The 15253-nt window shown below is 44.7% G+C and overlaps 1 protein-coding gene across 1 annotated transcript in view; it reads left to right on the top strand.

Moving 5' to 3' along the window:
• Positions 1 to 15253, top strand: part of PGGHG (protein-glucosylgalactosylhydroxylysine glucosidase) — a 270873-nt gene that overhangs the window by 211478 nt on the left and 44142 nt on the right. The window contains exons 12-13 of the mRNA XM_029582660.1: positions 4109 to 4204; positions 5121 to 5218. Coding sequence (XP_029438520.1) covers positions 4109 to 4204; positions 5121 to 5218 — 194 coding nt within the window. The remainder of the gene's footprint in view (positions 1 to 4108; positions 4205 to 5120; positions 5219 to 15253) is intronic.

A 15253-nucleotide genomic window follows, 5' to 3' on the forward strand; every position in this document is an offset into this window, starting at 1 on the left:
TGGAGTCGGAGGCGTACAGGTAGTGCAAGAGTAGGCCACAGGCAGAGTCAGCATCCGGGAGCAGTAGCAGCGAGGGTAGGGCCGGGCCTCCAACTGGCTTAGGTGAGGGGACCCGGTTGCGGTCCCACGCGGCCGGGGTTCCTAACACATGTAACTGCCCATGTAACTGACTATGTTCTTCTTAGAAGGGAATAAGAAGTTAGGCCAGGGACATGAAGGAGAGGGCATTTGGCTAGAGATTTCCGGTAACTCAACTAGCAGAAGAGGCTAAAGCATGTGCTGACAAGGGAAGACCATTAATGGAGGTCAGCTTAGTAACAGAGCCAGGACTAAATGTTAAAAGTACCCACTGGCAAGGAAAACATTTGATATATTGAAATTTGATATATTGACATTTGATATTCTGATTTTTCCCAAAGTTGGTCTTAAAGTGGATAATAATAAAATTTAAATGCGCAGAGGCATTTGAGTAGCTTATAATAAATCAGAATCTATAGTTAGAGCAGTGATGGGATCCAGCATAAGAAACCCATTTGTGAATAGATTTAAGACCCAGTTGTGTTGTGTGTACTTTGTATTTTTAATTTTCATTACAATTACAAAAAAGAATGATTTGCACAGAAACAGAGAGAGTTAACAAAAGAAAAATTAACTAAGAAGGAAATAATTCATATAATGTGATTCAACAAATAATAAATTCACTAAATTCCCTCCAACCCAACCGCCTAATCTGTACATAGGGCCTCATTTTCTAAAGTATCGCAGGCCTGCGATACTTTAGGGAATGAGGGGTGGGGGGCCGAAACGGGGGGGGCAGGTCTGCGCTAGTTGGCAGCGATCGCTGCCGGTTTCACACCCAATAGTGCCACCATAGAAGATGGTGGCACTATTGGATGGACCTGGATATTCATACAAGCCTTCCCAGACGTCAATTGATCTAATACTTACAAGCCACCCCTAATCTCCATCTACACTATGGTCGACCTTATCTCCTATCGTTTACTTGTGTAAATTAATAACCTGTCCTTTCTCTTCCTCTAAGCCAAGTTCTTATCACCTTGTTATATGTAACTGCCTTTTCAGCACTTTGTTATTGTTATGTTTACTTTGCACCCCTGTTTTATGTGAACCAGCATGATGTGACTGCTGTCTCGAATGCCGGTATATAAAAAATCTAAATAAATAAATAAATTAAATAAAATGTAGCTATTGGGTCCGAACTTGGACGCGAAAAGGGCCTTACCTTTTCGTCGTCCATGGCGTCTTCGCGGAGTCGGCCCTGGTGACGCCCCGACTCCTCCTCTTCCGGGGCCGATTCCGCCCCCATTTTGGTATCGCACGCGATCCGTTTAGAAAATGAGGCCCATAGTTTGTTACCTCACTTTTTAATCCCCCTCTCCTACCATTCTAATATTTTGTTCCCATTTATTATCCTGTTTCCCTCCTTTGTTTCCATTCGTTACATGTAATTGTTATGCCATAATATATATGCACAATATTCCTTTGTACCGTTGTTCCAATCGTTCCATGGAATTGTTATGCTGTAATATATAAGCGCAGTGTTCCGTGTAAACCAATACGATGTACAAACAGCAATCGGTATATAAAAGCTTTTAAATAAATAAATAAATAAATAAATAAATATATAAAATAATACTCTCTCAAATTTAGACCTTCCAACGTGAGAGGAGGGGGAAGAGAGAACACAGTAGATACAGAATTAAAGGAAAATAATACCAGTAGAATTGGCTAAGGATGGACCCAACCCTGTTTGTCTTAGGAGAGTTGTGACTTGAATCAAGGAAGCACTAAGAAACAGCCATCTTCTTGCCATCAGTAAAGGATTTAAGCTGTTCAGGAACATAAAATAACAGTCTCTCCCAAATTTTATAACACACTTGCAGGGATATCTGAGTAAAAAAGAAGCCCTCAAACCCTGAACCTGTGAATACAAAGCCAGAAAATTCCTTTCAACTTTCTTGAATTACCTTGGCCAGGCCAAAATATATCTTGACCAGATGACCCAGGAAATCCAATGACATATTTTAAAAATAACTTTTCATAATGAAGGAAACATCATGTTCACTAAGGAACAAAGTAGGGATATTGATTACAGGAAGAAAGCATCATTCACCTGCACACATGGTGACCAGCAACAGTAGCCAACCAGTCAGGACCTTGGCGGGGCAAATCTATGGAGAAGTAGGTATTCTTCCCAAGCTTCCATACCCATTATTTTGGGATGAGATTATCCCCAGTTTGAGACTCTTGAGGCCAGTTTACTATTCACAAATGGGCTTCCCATGCCGGATCCCATTGCTACTCTAATTGCGCATTAACTGTATTTAAGCTGGATTTAACTTAGCTGGATTTAACTTATCCGGATTTAACATCCGGTTAAATAGAGACTTACACACCATATTCAGCAACATTGTTGTGCTGCTGAATATCCCATTTAAGTTAACCGGATACATCTTATCCGGTTAACTGAAACAAAATGTTTATTTTTTAATATTGTGCCCGTTATGTTTAGTTGCTCAATTCTCTTTATTAGGTGTGAATTTTATTTTATTTTAATGTAATTTAATGTTTTATTGTGAGCCACCAGTTAGTTATTGAACATGTAATACATTTTTAAATAAATAAGCTTGACCAGTGGGGGCAAAGGTTGTAAGCTAGTAACTCAGAGGGACTGGGGGCAAAGGTTGTAAGCTAGTAACTCAGAGGGACAGTATACAAGGCATATACTAATAGATGTTGAGATGAGTACGAATATGTCATATGATGGGACTATTTCAACAGGAAGAATTGACAACTGCATGGCTTTTTTTAAAGGCAATTCGTAGATCCCCACCGCATCTGTTCTTTTGCAAATGTGACAATACTGCATAATTAACAGGGCATAGCAGGTGTAAAAGGAATGTATCAGTCAATTAGCCAAGTCTGTGATGAATAAGCAATCAGGGGCCTTATCTAGCAACAAATTGAAGATTACAGGAAACATTGTGGACACAGATTGGGCATTCATTAACATTATTTTATTGTCAATGAGGAAGACGGTGTCAACATAGACATTGGTTGAACTGACAGAGGTATTAAATGTTCTAATGGTCTATGTGAATCAGAGATATAATGGTGAGGGAGACCCCATATCTGCCATGTTCAGTGATCACCAAGAAAGATTTGAGAGCTCCAACTTGGCAAACTGGCTGAGTCAAACTGCAGAAAATGAAGTAAACAATAAAGGCATACACAAAGGAGCATTCCTTTGTAGCATGTGACATCACTGGGAGCAGGGCATGATGGTCAAGTGTCTCCAGGGATGGAGACAGGCAGGAAGGAGGCTACAGCATGGTGGAAAAGGGCCCAAAGTGGGTAATGGGCAGGAGCAATCTCCACAGTCACTGGCAGGCAGCACAGATAAAATGAATGGCTCTTTGTCATTCTTCCAGGCCTTAATGCCATCACTCCCAAGGACATCACTGGGGGGGAGGGTCAGATTGATAGGAAAGTGGTCCAGGGATGCAGATAGACAGGAAGGAGGCTGCAGCACAGTGGAAATTGACTTGAAGCTGGTATGGGCTTGGGCAACCTCCATAGTCACTGGCAGGCATCTTAGGCAAAGGGAATGGCAGATCCTCAGTGTCCTGGGCCTTCATGTGTAAATCTCCGATGATGTCACTGGGGCTCAGGACAATGGTCATGCGGCTCTGGGGATGGAGACAGGCATGAAGGAGGCTGCAGCACAGTGGAAAAGAGCCCAGAGCTGGTGATGGGCAGTGAAGTAGGAAGACATCATGGTGGGCTTCTCCCTACTTCACTGCTACTAAACCCAGCTCTGCTAAGTTCCAAACATTTGGCCACATTCCAAGATCCCAGGATACATCAGAAAGTCAGAAAGTCAGCTCTTAACTCCACAGTGTGAATACAGAATCCCCCAAATCATGCAGTTACAAAGGGCCATCTGTATAGAACATGGGATAGGGCAATCTCTAGGATGAAGACGTTTTTCTGCTTTCCCACCTACTGAAACTTTGAAAATGAATGCCAGGTATTTCCCAAAAGGGCAGGCTGTGAGGTAATTCCAGAATGTTTGTCTCTTTTTCAGAGTATGTTTGCTGTTGGATGGATGCAGCTCAAGGAGATCCAAAAGGCACAAAATCTCTTGAAGAAATGTTTGGAGAATATTTCCGAGCCATTTCAGGTAAGAGATGGGAAGTTGTTTCTGACATTTCAGATGAGTCTTTGTAAGATGAAGGGTCCTTTGTGGCCTGGAAAGCTAATATATCATGGGTAAGTAAGAAACATTTACAATGCCAACATTCTGAAGTTATGAGTATAATCAGCATTTTAACAACCAAAGAATCAAACCAAATTCAAATTACTTAATTCTCAAATTTTCATATATAACTGACAAACACAGTGCATAAGTGAAGTAAACTATACAGTAGGGAAGCAAGCTAAAAAATTAGACTTCTTCCCCAGTCCAGTAAATACAGTAAATAGATTTCAATGCTGATTGTCTGTCTCAGAGGAATTTGACATGACTGCAGTTTACAGATGCATGTATTCCTTTTCAGTAACATTTAAGGGGCCCATAGCCTATTGGATGTTCTATCAACTGGCAGAGAATGCCCTGGAATATTTAGGAGCAATTTCAAGTAGCCTCTTTTGAATGGAAAGATAACTAATAAATCAGTAAATTAATTTAAATAGCTTATGGTGCTGGAAACATACAAGGATGCTTTTAGCACATAGTACATAGTAGTCTGTTTTCTAAGAGAGTTAGCCAAAAAACGTAGCCAACTAACTCATCTCCTCCCAGTTATGCCTCCAGTACACACCTAATCTATCCACCTGAATTCTAAACATCTAACTTATCTGGCTAGACTTTAGGAGGCAAAATTCCCAAATCTTTAATTAGTTGGATTATTCCTAGTTAATAAGTCTCCTGTGCCCTCCTCAGGCTTGGGGATACCTGCACGGACCGGAAGTTACTACCATAAGAAGCTTGCTGAGCAGACAGGATGGACCACCTGGTCCTTTTATGTCATCATTACTATGTTAATATGTAACGTAGCCTGCAAATTTAACACTAATATCTTTTTCATTTTTATTAGATCTGGACTGAAAATGCTGATGGATCAGGAGCTGTGAATTTCCTGACAGGGATGGGGGGATTTCTACAGGCTGTGCTTTTTGGATACACTGGATTCAGGTGTGTAAGAGGAAAGTGGAGATTCCTTCATACTGTACTCTCTGCATATATAGATATATCCCCTGTTTGGGGAAAAGTCCCTATCACAGGCATGCAGTAGTGATCCCAGCCTTAGCCTCAACCTCAGTTTATACACTGGTGATCCAAGCCTCAGCCTCAGTTCCTGAATCAATGGTACCATCTGTCCCAGGGAGCTCCAGCTCCTGTACCAGTGAGTCCAAATTCCAGTTTCTGCTTTTACACTGAGTGTAGCTATTTCGAATAACGTAAGCGTGAGCCATTCTTGCCTTGGCAAAATTGATGTAACCTCAAGGGCAGGGCCCTAAGGTCTGTGCCGCAGGTAAGTGAATGAGTCTTTGCACGGGCCAAGCTATGACAAAGTCCAAAAGTCTGAAGCTACGGTCAGATCCAAAGGACCAGACAAGGCAGAAGAGCCTGGCTGAAGCTGACGACAGATGAGGAGCAAGGCTGAAGCTGAAAATGGACAAGGAGCAAGGCTGAAGCTGAAACGGAAAACTTGGGAGAAGAGCAAAGCTGAAGCCGTTTCTGGAGCTGAACAAGGCAGGAGACTGAAGACTGAAGCAAGGCAAAGACTGGAGCAGGGCAAAAACAGAACCTGAGGATAAGGTAAGCTGAAATGATTCCAAGGAGAAGGACCTGCTTGCTAAGGCAAAGCCTGATTGCAAGGCCAGGGTTTAAATACCTGGCCATGTCACATCATCAGGAAATGCCGAGAGCCTGGATTGCTGCCGTGGGGCTCGTACAGCTTGGCATGTGCTGTGTGCATGTGCCTAGGAGGAAGACAGGAGCGATGCATTTCCCTGCCATGGGGAGTGGCAGTTTGCAGCTGACAACGTCAGGGTGAGTGAAGCTGCTAGCGGGACCATCCTGTGAGCGGCAAATGTAACAGTAGCTCCAGCTCCTGCTGTAGTAGTTCTAGCAGCTTCAGTTCCGGTCATCTTGCTGACTCCAGTTTCTGCCTTGGTGGTATCCGGCTCCCTCCACAAATTCCGCTTCAGTTCCTACACCAGTGACTCTGGCTATGGCTGTCTCTGCAACTTGAGTTCTAGCTTCTGTTCTAATGAATCTGGCTCCAGCAGCCTCAATGAGTCCAGCTTGGGCTCCAGTGACTTCACTTCCACCTGCTCCAATCTGGACACTTTCCACAGTAGTCCATATCATTCTCTTCAAGTAGGCCCTCTAACCAAGACGTTGTGTGTGTGAGAGAGGAGGAGCAGTCTGCAAGAACCAGATTTTTAGCATCTGGCTAGTACTTCTGATCAGACACTGCACAGCATGCTTAAAAACAGAACCAGGCAGTTGCCAACCCTACTGTTCAATGAGGGGCTTGGTCAGCCGTTCCAGCAGTTTACTTCACCCTTCAGGTTTACTACATCATAAGCTTAACTGTGCTTCTTGGTTAGAGGGCAGGAGCAGTGTTGCCAACTCCCACTTGAAGATAGTAACTTGATCCACTGTAAAATGTCTCCAGATTGGAGCAGGGGAAACTGAAGTCACTCGTGCACATACTGGACTCACTGAGGCAGCTGAAGCCAGATTCACTAGACTATAAGTTTGAGCTGCAGTTGCGAAGGCAGCCATAGCCAGATTCGCTGGCATAGGAACTGGAGCTGAAGTTGTGGAGAACACCTTAAAGACAGTCTGACCTGGATCTATTTTCTGGCCACATATGGTGTTAGTTCAGGGATTTCTGGGCTAAGTTTGTCACAGGTAGAGAAGCATGCCAAAAAGAGAAAAAAAGGGGGAAATGTTTTTTTTCCCCCATTTCCTGGGGTCTCGCTGCAGCAATGGCTGAGAATTTTCATAGCAGTCTAAGGATGGTAGCTCTACCTGGAGTGAGGGACATATATATACAACGAGTCAGAGTCGAACAGGCAGAAAATCCTGTGTTACTGGAGCCCAGAAAGCTAACATGGAGAAGCAATCCAGACTCTCACAGAAGGGCAGCAGCAACTCCAGGAATGGTTCAGTTTTTACATGTGCAGATTACCCAGCTAGCCCAAGCAATGCAAATGAAGGCAGGTGAAGACCCAATATATTCTTTAAAAAATTTCAAAGAATTGCCTGCATGACTAACTGGCCAGAAACCACCTGGACTACGTACCTGGCAAATCTACTTACCAGCAAAAGGCAAGCAGTCTTTCAAGCTGCCAATCCTGATGGGAGAACCAACTATTCAGATGTCAAAACCACCATTCTGGAAAGAGCAGGTTATGCAATAGAAACATACTGGCAACAGTTCCAAAGGAGTCCCATACAACCTGGGGAAACACTACACAGTCTTTTTCATTGGCTAAAAGATATATAAGATGGAAGTGGTTACAGCCAGAGGCAAAGACTGGCCTCAAGGTAGCAAATCAGGTCCTTCCTGGATGGGCTGACCAGCCAATGTGGAATTGGGTGTATTAGCAGCCAGGACTCACCCTGGAGAAAGCATCGGAAATAGCAAATGCTTTCCATCAGGCTCAATTGATGCCAGAATTGGTGCGGAAGCTTGAAAGACACCCTGCACAGGTTCCCTATCATGGCAGTGAGAGAAGAGGTCCCCAGCAATGGTATCTGGAGGAGAACAGCTCTGCCTTCATTCTCAAGCCACAGCCACCAGGCTCCCTAGCTTGTTTCAACTGTAGAAAGAGAGGGCATTTGGCCAGAGATTGCCGATACCAAGGAAGAGAGACCAAGGACATCAACCAGGTAACTCAGCCAGCACTAGAGGCTAAAGTGTACACTCACAAGGAAAGACCATCAGAGCACAGATGACCATGGAGTCGGAGGAGAAAAGGAGTCTCTGAGGTACCAGCTCATCTGAGTTGCAAGGGTCTGAACACTTTCTCCTTTTGTTCACTTTGTGCCAGGAATGGATACGAGGAGGAGTGATAAAGAAGGGAATGAAGAACCCTTTGTAGGAAGTGGTAAAATTAAAATGGAGCAAGCCCTGCTACTACTGTGTGGCAGAACTGTAAAGGCCCATAGATGAGGATCTAGAATGGGAGCACAAGCTAGTGAAGCTCTACAAGGGACAGCATAGTCAAATGAAGGAAGGGAGTGGCAAACTTTGTAGGAACTGTTAAAATCAAAGTGAAACAAGTCCTGCAGGCATGCTCCCCTTGTGAAATGGAAGAGCATGTTGTTAAAGATTGTCCCTAACGTGAAAATGAAGAGTGGGAGCATGAGTGGGTGCATACTTTTGTGAAGATGCAAAGCTGTAATTTGGTAGATGACCCATGTGGAGGACTTTCAAACTTTGTGATCTCAGTTGAACTGAATGAGGTTCCCACCCAAGCCTTCATGGATTTAGGATGTGGAAAGAATCTCATCCGTAAAGACCTAACCCAGAAAGGGTAGATTGATAGCAAGAAGAAGGTGACACTCAACTGTATTCTTGTCAACCACCTGCAGTACCCAACTGCTGACAACTCTCGAGCTCCCATATCCTGTGGTTTTAGGGTATGATTGTCCCCAGTTTAAAACCCTGTTGGATCAGCTCACAACAGTTGGACTAGGTCAGAATTCAAAGGCAGTACCACCAAAGGAAGCTGGGTTATTCCAGGTACCTGGAAGACAAAGTAGAGGAACTTACTACATCAAAGGAGGAACAGCAGGTACCCCAGAAACCCTTGACTGGTTCCCCAGACTGGGTGGGAAAGGTAAACCCTAGAAGAGTTAGACAACCCCAGCATAGGATGGAAAAGAAAAATAGGGACACCTGTTTTTCAGGAGTATTCCCCTAGTAAGGACAAGCACTCAATCTGAGAGGTTTGAGCTGAGGAAGAGGGTATGTGAAGGGGTATACAGGAGAAAACCCCAGACACCTTAAAGGACCAAATCCAGAGATCTAGTCTGGTCCACCTTAAACTCAATGTTAGAGCCCACGGTTCCCAGCTGCTTCTCTCCAGCTATACAACTAGCCGGCATCCAGTTCCTTTCTCATGCCAGAATGCTGCCATTACATACATGCAGACACACTTGAAGTGGGGACCCACTGTTGAATGCCTTAGGCTCACGCACCCAGTACACATATAATATATGATCTTAGGTGGGAAACAACAGCAGTCACCCTTGGATGACATCACCTGCCTCTAGCTATTTAAACCCATTCAGCCCTGTATTCCGTGCCTCAGCAACAGGTCTTCTGGTGATCTGCTGCTCAATGTGTATTGCTTCTCCTTGCATTGTCTACCCTTGTTCCTGGTTCCTATGTTCCTGCTTCCTTCTGTGTTCGTCTGGTTGGTCTATGTTTCCTGTCCAGTCTGGTTCCTCTGTGTTGTGGTCAATCCCTATCTTTGACAGGTCTTGCTCTGACTCCCCTGGCTTGACTTCCTTGTATTGACCTCAGCCTTTTTTCTGACTCTTTTGATTGCTTCCTGGACTTGATCCTCTGCTTTAGAACTGAACTTCATTTGTCTGCTGCCTGCCCCGACCTCTGCTTGTCTTCTGCCTGCCTGATCTCTGGCCTGTCTCCTGGATCACCACTTGTCTGCTGCCTGCCCTGACCTTCACCAGCTTGGACTCATGCACTTGCTACTATGCCTGGGACCCTCCTAAGACCTGCTGCCCGTCAGAATCCATGGGCTCAACCTGCAGGGAAGATGGTTGGTTAGGCAAAACTCCTGTCAGTCCCACTCACTGTATGTCTGCCAGCTGTTGGTGTGGGCCATACGGACTTGCTTGTCTGGTAGGGCTAACCAGACCACAGCACAAGGGTCCACTTTCCCATTAATCTATAGCAGCAGAGAATCCTGGTCCAGGGTGATTCCCTAGGCAAGGGGGATAATTAGCCAAGCCCAGGAGGGGAAAGGAGGCCCTGGTAAGAGATGGAATCTAGGGATGGTCCAGATTGAGAAGCTGTAAAATACATTGCTGTTTTTTGTTGTTGTAGTTGTTTAAGTACTGCAAAGGTAAACAGAGTTGTTTTCTGTTATTAATAAGAGTTTATGAAAGCCTGAATTTATTCTCTGGTCAGCCATGGACTGTTCATGGTGCTATATGAGGATATTAAAAAAATGTCTATGAAACAAGAGGTGATTTCAATCTGCTGGTGTCAGTGACAGTAGGGATTTGAACCTGCAGCTCCACTTGTTTAACAGCAGGGGATCTTGTAATGGAGCCACAAGGACATTGGTTCAGCAAATATTCTACAAAAATCATGAAGCTAAAATAGCAATAGGGAGACCCAACTCCAGATGCTCCCTCTTGGAGTAAGGTTTCTGGGTTGCCTGAGAGTTGTAGCTGGGCCAAATCATCCTTGAAGTGGGCATGCAGGGCCAGTCATTCCAGTTCAGATTATTCACTAACTGGTTCATTTCATAGTGTATTCAGTCTCACTCTGACGGCACACCAAGATCTTATTGGATCGCCAAGAGCCTGGGAGAGTGTAGACACAAGCAGGTCTATTTGGTTCAGGATTGGAACATTTCATTCCAAAAATGGTGTAACTCATGCCAGGGCCGCCTTTATGAGCAAGCAATCATAAACCCTATTTTGAGTGGTTCTGATGGATACGAGTGAGGGTGTAAACAAAACCAGAGTTTGTATTGATGGAGGAATCACTGCAACTCGCTCCTGTTGCTGTCAAACATTTCAGGAAGTGGCAATTTGGGCTCTGGAAGTGGCAAATTTGCTCACCTTGACTGGCGGTAAGGCCCTGGAGGGAATCCATCCTAAGCTGAAAGACAAGCTGAGCCTGTATCCCTTGTACTGCCTCCATAAGGTCTTTCAAGTATTTTGGGTCTGCTCTATTCTAGCCTCTGTTTTGGGCTGGTCCAAGCTGTCACAGCCTGCTCTGATAAGAACAGAGAGAAGGTACCACATCTGAGCAGGCGGTCTGGAGCCAGTGTCTTCTACCTGAAGCAGCTTCCATTCCCTGCAGTTTGGACCCTTGGAGGTAGGACTTGCCAGGTGCAATAGAAACCAGAAAAGGAGCAGGTCCCAGGAGTGAAACTAAAGACCAGGAGTGAAGCAGGCATCAGGAACACACAGGAAAAGAGGTCAGTCAACTCTATGAAGGACCAGCAAAGATGTGTCAGGCTAGGATTCCTTATATACAGTCCTGGCGCTAACCTTTAAAAAGGAGATAGAGCAGCTTTTAAACTAGAACAAAGGGGAAAGCCGACAGTCGCTCAGCAGCGCATGGTTCGGAGAGAGGTATCTTTAAAGGATACTAATGATGCATTAGAATTAGGGCATCCCGACAGTGAGGTTCCAATAATTAGAAAAGTAGTCCAAGTGCCTGTAACTAAAAACTCACCTGAGCTAAAAAATTCTAACTTATCCCTATCAATTAAAAAGCAGAATAAAAATACAAACAAAAAACAAACTTTGAAATGTTTGTATGCTAATGCCAGAAGTCTAAGAAGTAAGATGGGAGAATTAGAATGTATAGCAGTAAATGATGACATAGACTTAATTGGCATCTCAGAGACATGGTGGAAAGAGGATAACCAATGGGACAGTGCTATACCGGGGTACAAATTATATCGCAATGACAGAGAGGAGCAGTCGGGAGGAGGTGTGGTGCTTTATGTCCGGGATGGCATAGAGTCCAACAGGATAAACATCCTGCATGAGACTAAATACAAAATTGAATCTTTATGGGTAGAAATCCCTTGTGTATCAGGGAAGACTACAGTGATAGGGGTATACTACCGTCCACCTGGTCAAGATGGTGAGATGGACAGTGAAATGCTAAGAGAAATTAGGGAAGCTAACCAAATTGGTAGTGCAGTAATAATGGGAGACTTCAATTACCCCAATATAGACTGGGTAAATGTATCATCGGGTCACGCTAGAGAGATAACGTTCCTGGATGGAATAAATGATAGCTTTATGGAGCAATTGGTTCAGGAACCGACGAGAGAGGGAGCAATTTTAGATCTAATTCTCAGTGGAGCACAGGACTTGGTGAGAGAAGTAACGGTGGTGGGGCCGCTTGGCAATAGTGATCATAATATGATCAAATTTGATTTAATGACTGGAAAAGGAACAGTGTGCAAATCCAAGGCTCTCGTGCTAAACTTTCAAAAGGGAAACTTTGATAAAATGAGAAAAATTGTTAGAAAAAAAACTGAAAGGAGCAGCTACAAAAGTAAAAAATGTCCAAGAGGCGTGGTCATTGTTAAAAAATACCATTCTAGAAGCACAGTCCAGATGTATTCCACACATTAAGAAAGGTGGAAAGAAGGCAAAACGATTACCGGCATGGTTAAAAGGGGAGGTGAAAGAAGCTATTTTAGCCAAAAGATCTTCATTCAAAAATTGGAAGAAGGATCCAACAGAAGAAAATAGGATAAAGCATAAACATTGGCAAGTTAAATGTAAGACATTGATAAGACAGGCTAAGAGAGAATTTGAAAAGAAGTTGGCTGTAGAGGCAAAAACTCACAGTAAAAACTTTTTAAAATATATCTGAAGCAGAAAGCCTGTGAGGGAGTCAGTTGGACCGTTAGATGATCGAGGGGTTAAAGGGGCACTTAGAGAAGATAAGGCCATCGCGGAAAGATTAAATGATTTCTTTGCTTCGGTGTTTACTGAAGAGGATGTTGGGGAGGTACCCGTAATGGAGAAGGTTTCATGGTTAATGATTCAGATGGACTGAATCAAATCACGGTGAACCTAGAAGATGTGGTAGGCCTGATTGACAAACTGAAGAGTAGTAAATCACCTGGACCGGATGGTATACACCCCAGAGTTCTGAAGGAACTAAAAAATGAAATTTCAGACCTATTAGTAAAAATTTGTAACTTATCATTAAAATCATCCATTGTACCTGAAGACTAGAGGATAGCAAATGTAACCCCAATATTTAAAAAGGGCTCCAGGGGCGATCCGGGAAACTACAGACCGGTTAGCCTGACTTCAGTGCCAGGAAAAATAGTGGAAAGTGTTCTAAACATCAACATCACAGAACATATAGAAAGACATGGTTTAATGGAACAAAGTCAGCATGGCTTTACCCAGGGCAAGTCTTGCCTCACAAATCTGCTTCACTTTTTTGAAGGAGTTAATAAACATGTGGATAAAGGTGAACCGGTAGATATAGTATACTTGGATTTTCAGAAGGCGTTTGACAAAGTTCCTCATGAGAGGCTTCTAGGAAAAGTAAAAAGTCATGGGATAGGTGGCGATGTCCTTTCGTGGATTGCAAACTGGCTAAAAGACAGGAAACAGAGAGTAGGATTAAATGGGCAATTTTCTCAGTGGAAGGGAGTGGACAGTGGAGTGCCTCAGGGATCTGTATTGGGACCCTTACTGTTCAATATATTTATAAATGATCTGGAAAGAAATATGACGAGTGAGATAATCAAATTTGCAGATGACACAAAATTGTTCAGAGTAGTTAAATCACAAGCAGATTGTGATAAATTGCAGGAAGACCTTGTGAGACTGGAAAATTGGGCATCCAAATGGCAGATGAAATTTAATGTGGATAAGTGCAAGGTGATGCATATAGGGAAAAATAACCCATGCTATAATTACACGATGTTGGGTTCCATATTAGGTGCTACAACCCAAGAAAGAGATCTAGGTGTCATAGTGGATAACACATTGAAATCGTCGGTTCAGTGTGCTGCGGCACTCAAAAAAGCAAACAGAATGTTGGGAATTATTAGAAAAGGAATGATGAATAAAACGGAAAATGTCATAATGCCTCTGTATCGCTCCATGGTGAGACCGCACCTTGAATACTGTGTACAATTCTGGTCGCCGCATCTCAAAAAAGATATAATTGCGATGGAGAAGGTACAGAGAAGGGCTACCAAAATGATAAGGGGAATGGAACAACTCCCCTATGAGGAAAGACTAAAGAGGTTAGGACTTTTCAGCTTGGAGAAGAGACGACTGAGGGGGGATATGATAGAGGTGTTTAAAATCATGAGAGGTCTAGAACGGGTAGATGTGAATCGGTTATTTACTCTTTCGGATGGTAGAAAGACTAGGGGACACTCCATGAAGTTAGCATGGGGCACATTTAAAACTAATCGGAGAAAGTTCTTTTTACTCAGCGCACAATTAAACTCTGGAATTTGTTGCCAGAGAATGTGGTTCGTGCAGTTAGTATAGCTGTGTTTAAAAAAGGATTGGATAAGTTCTTGGAGGAGAAGTCCATTATCTGCTATTAAGTTCACTTAGGGGCGGATTTTAAGAGCCCTGCTCGCCGGTAGGCCTATTTTACATAGGCCTACCGGCGCGCGCAGAGCCCCGGGACTCGCGTAAGTCCCGGGACTTGCGTAATTCCCGGGGATCTCCGAGGGGGGCGTGTCAGGGGCATGTCGGGGGCGGGCCCGGTCGTCGCAGCGTTTCGGGGGCGTGTCGGCAGCGTTTTGGGGGCGGGTACGGGGGCGTGGCTACGGCCCGGGGCGGTCCGGGGACGTGGCCGCGCCCTCCGTACCCGCCCCCAGGTCACGTCCCGGCGCGCAGCAGGCCCGCTGGCGCGCGGGGATTTACTTCTCCCTCCGGGAGGCGTAAATCCCCGGAGAAAGGTAAGGGGGGGGTGTAGACAGGGCCGGGCGGGTGGGTTAGGCAGAGGAAGGGAGGGGAAGGTGAGGGGAGGGCGTTAGAGGATTCCCTCCAAGGCCGCTCCGATTTCGGAGCGGCCTTGGAGGGAACAGGGTAGGCTGCGCGGCTCGGCGCGCGCCGGCTATACAAAATCGATAGCCTTGCGCGTGCCGATCCAGGTTTTTAGCAGATACGCGTGGCTCCGCGCGTATCTACTAAAATCCAGCGTACTTTTGTTTGCGCCTGGAGCGCAAACAAAAGTACGCGCTCGCGTATTTTTTAAAAATCTGCCCCTTAGAGAATAGCCACTGCCATTAGCAATGGTTACATGGAATAGACTTAGGGGCGGATTTTAAGAGCCCTGCTCGCGTAAATCCGCCCAAAACCGGGCGGATTTAGGCGAGCAGGGCCCTGCGCGCCGGGAAGCCTATTTTACATAGGCCTACCGGCGCGCGCAGAGCCCCGGGACTCGCGTAAGTCCCGGGGTTCTCCGAGGGGGGCGTGTCGGGGCGTGTCGGG

The sequence above is a fragment of the Rhinatrema bivittatum genome, chromosome 17 (genome assembly GCF_901001135.1).
Source record: "Rhinatrema bivittatum chromosome 17, aRhiBiv1.1, whole genome shotgun sequence".
NCBI lineage: Eukaryota > Metazoa > Chordata > Amphibia > Gymnophiona > Rhinatrematidae > Rhinatrema > Rhinatrema bivittatum.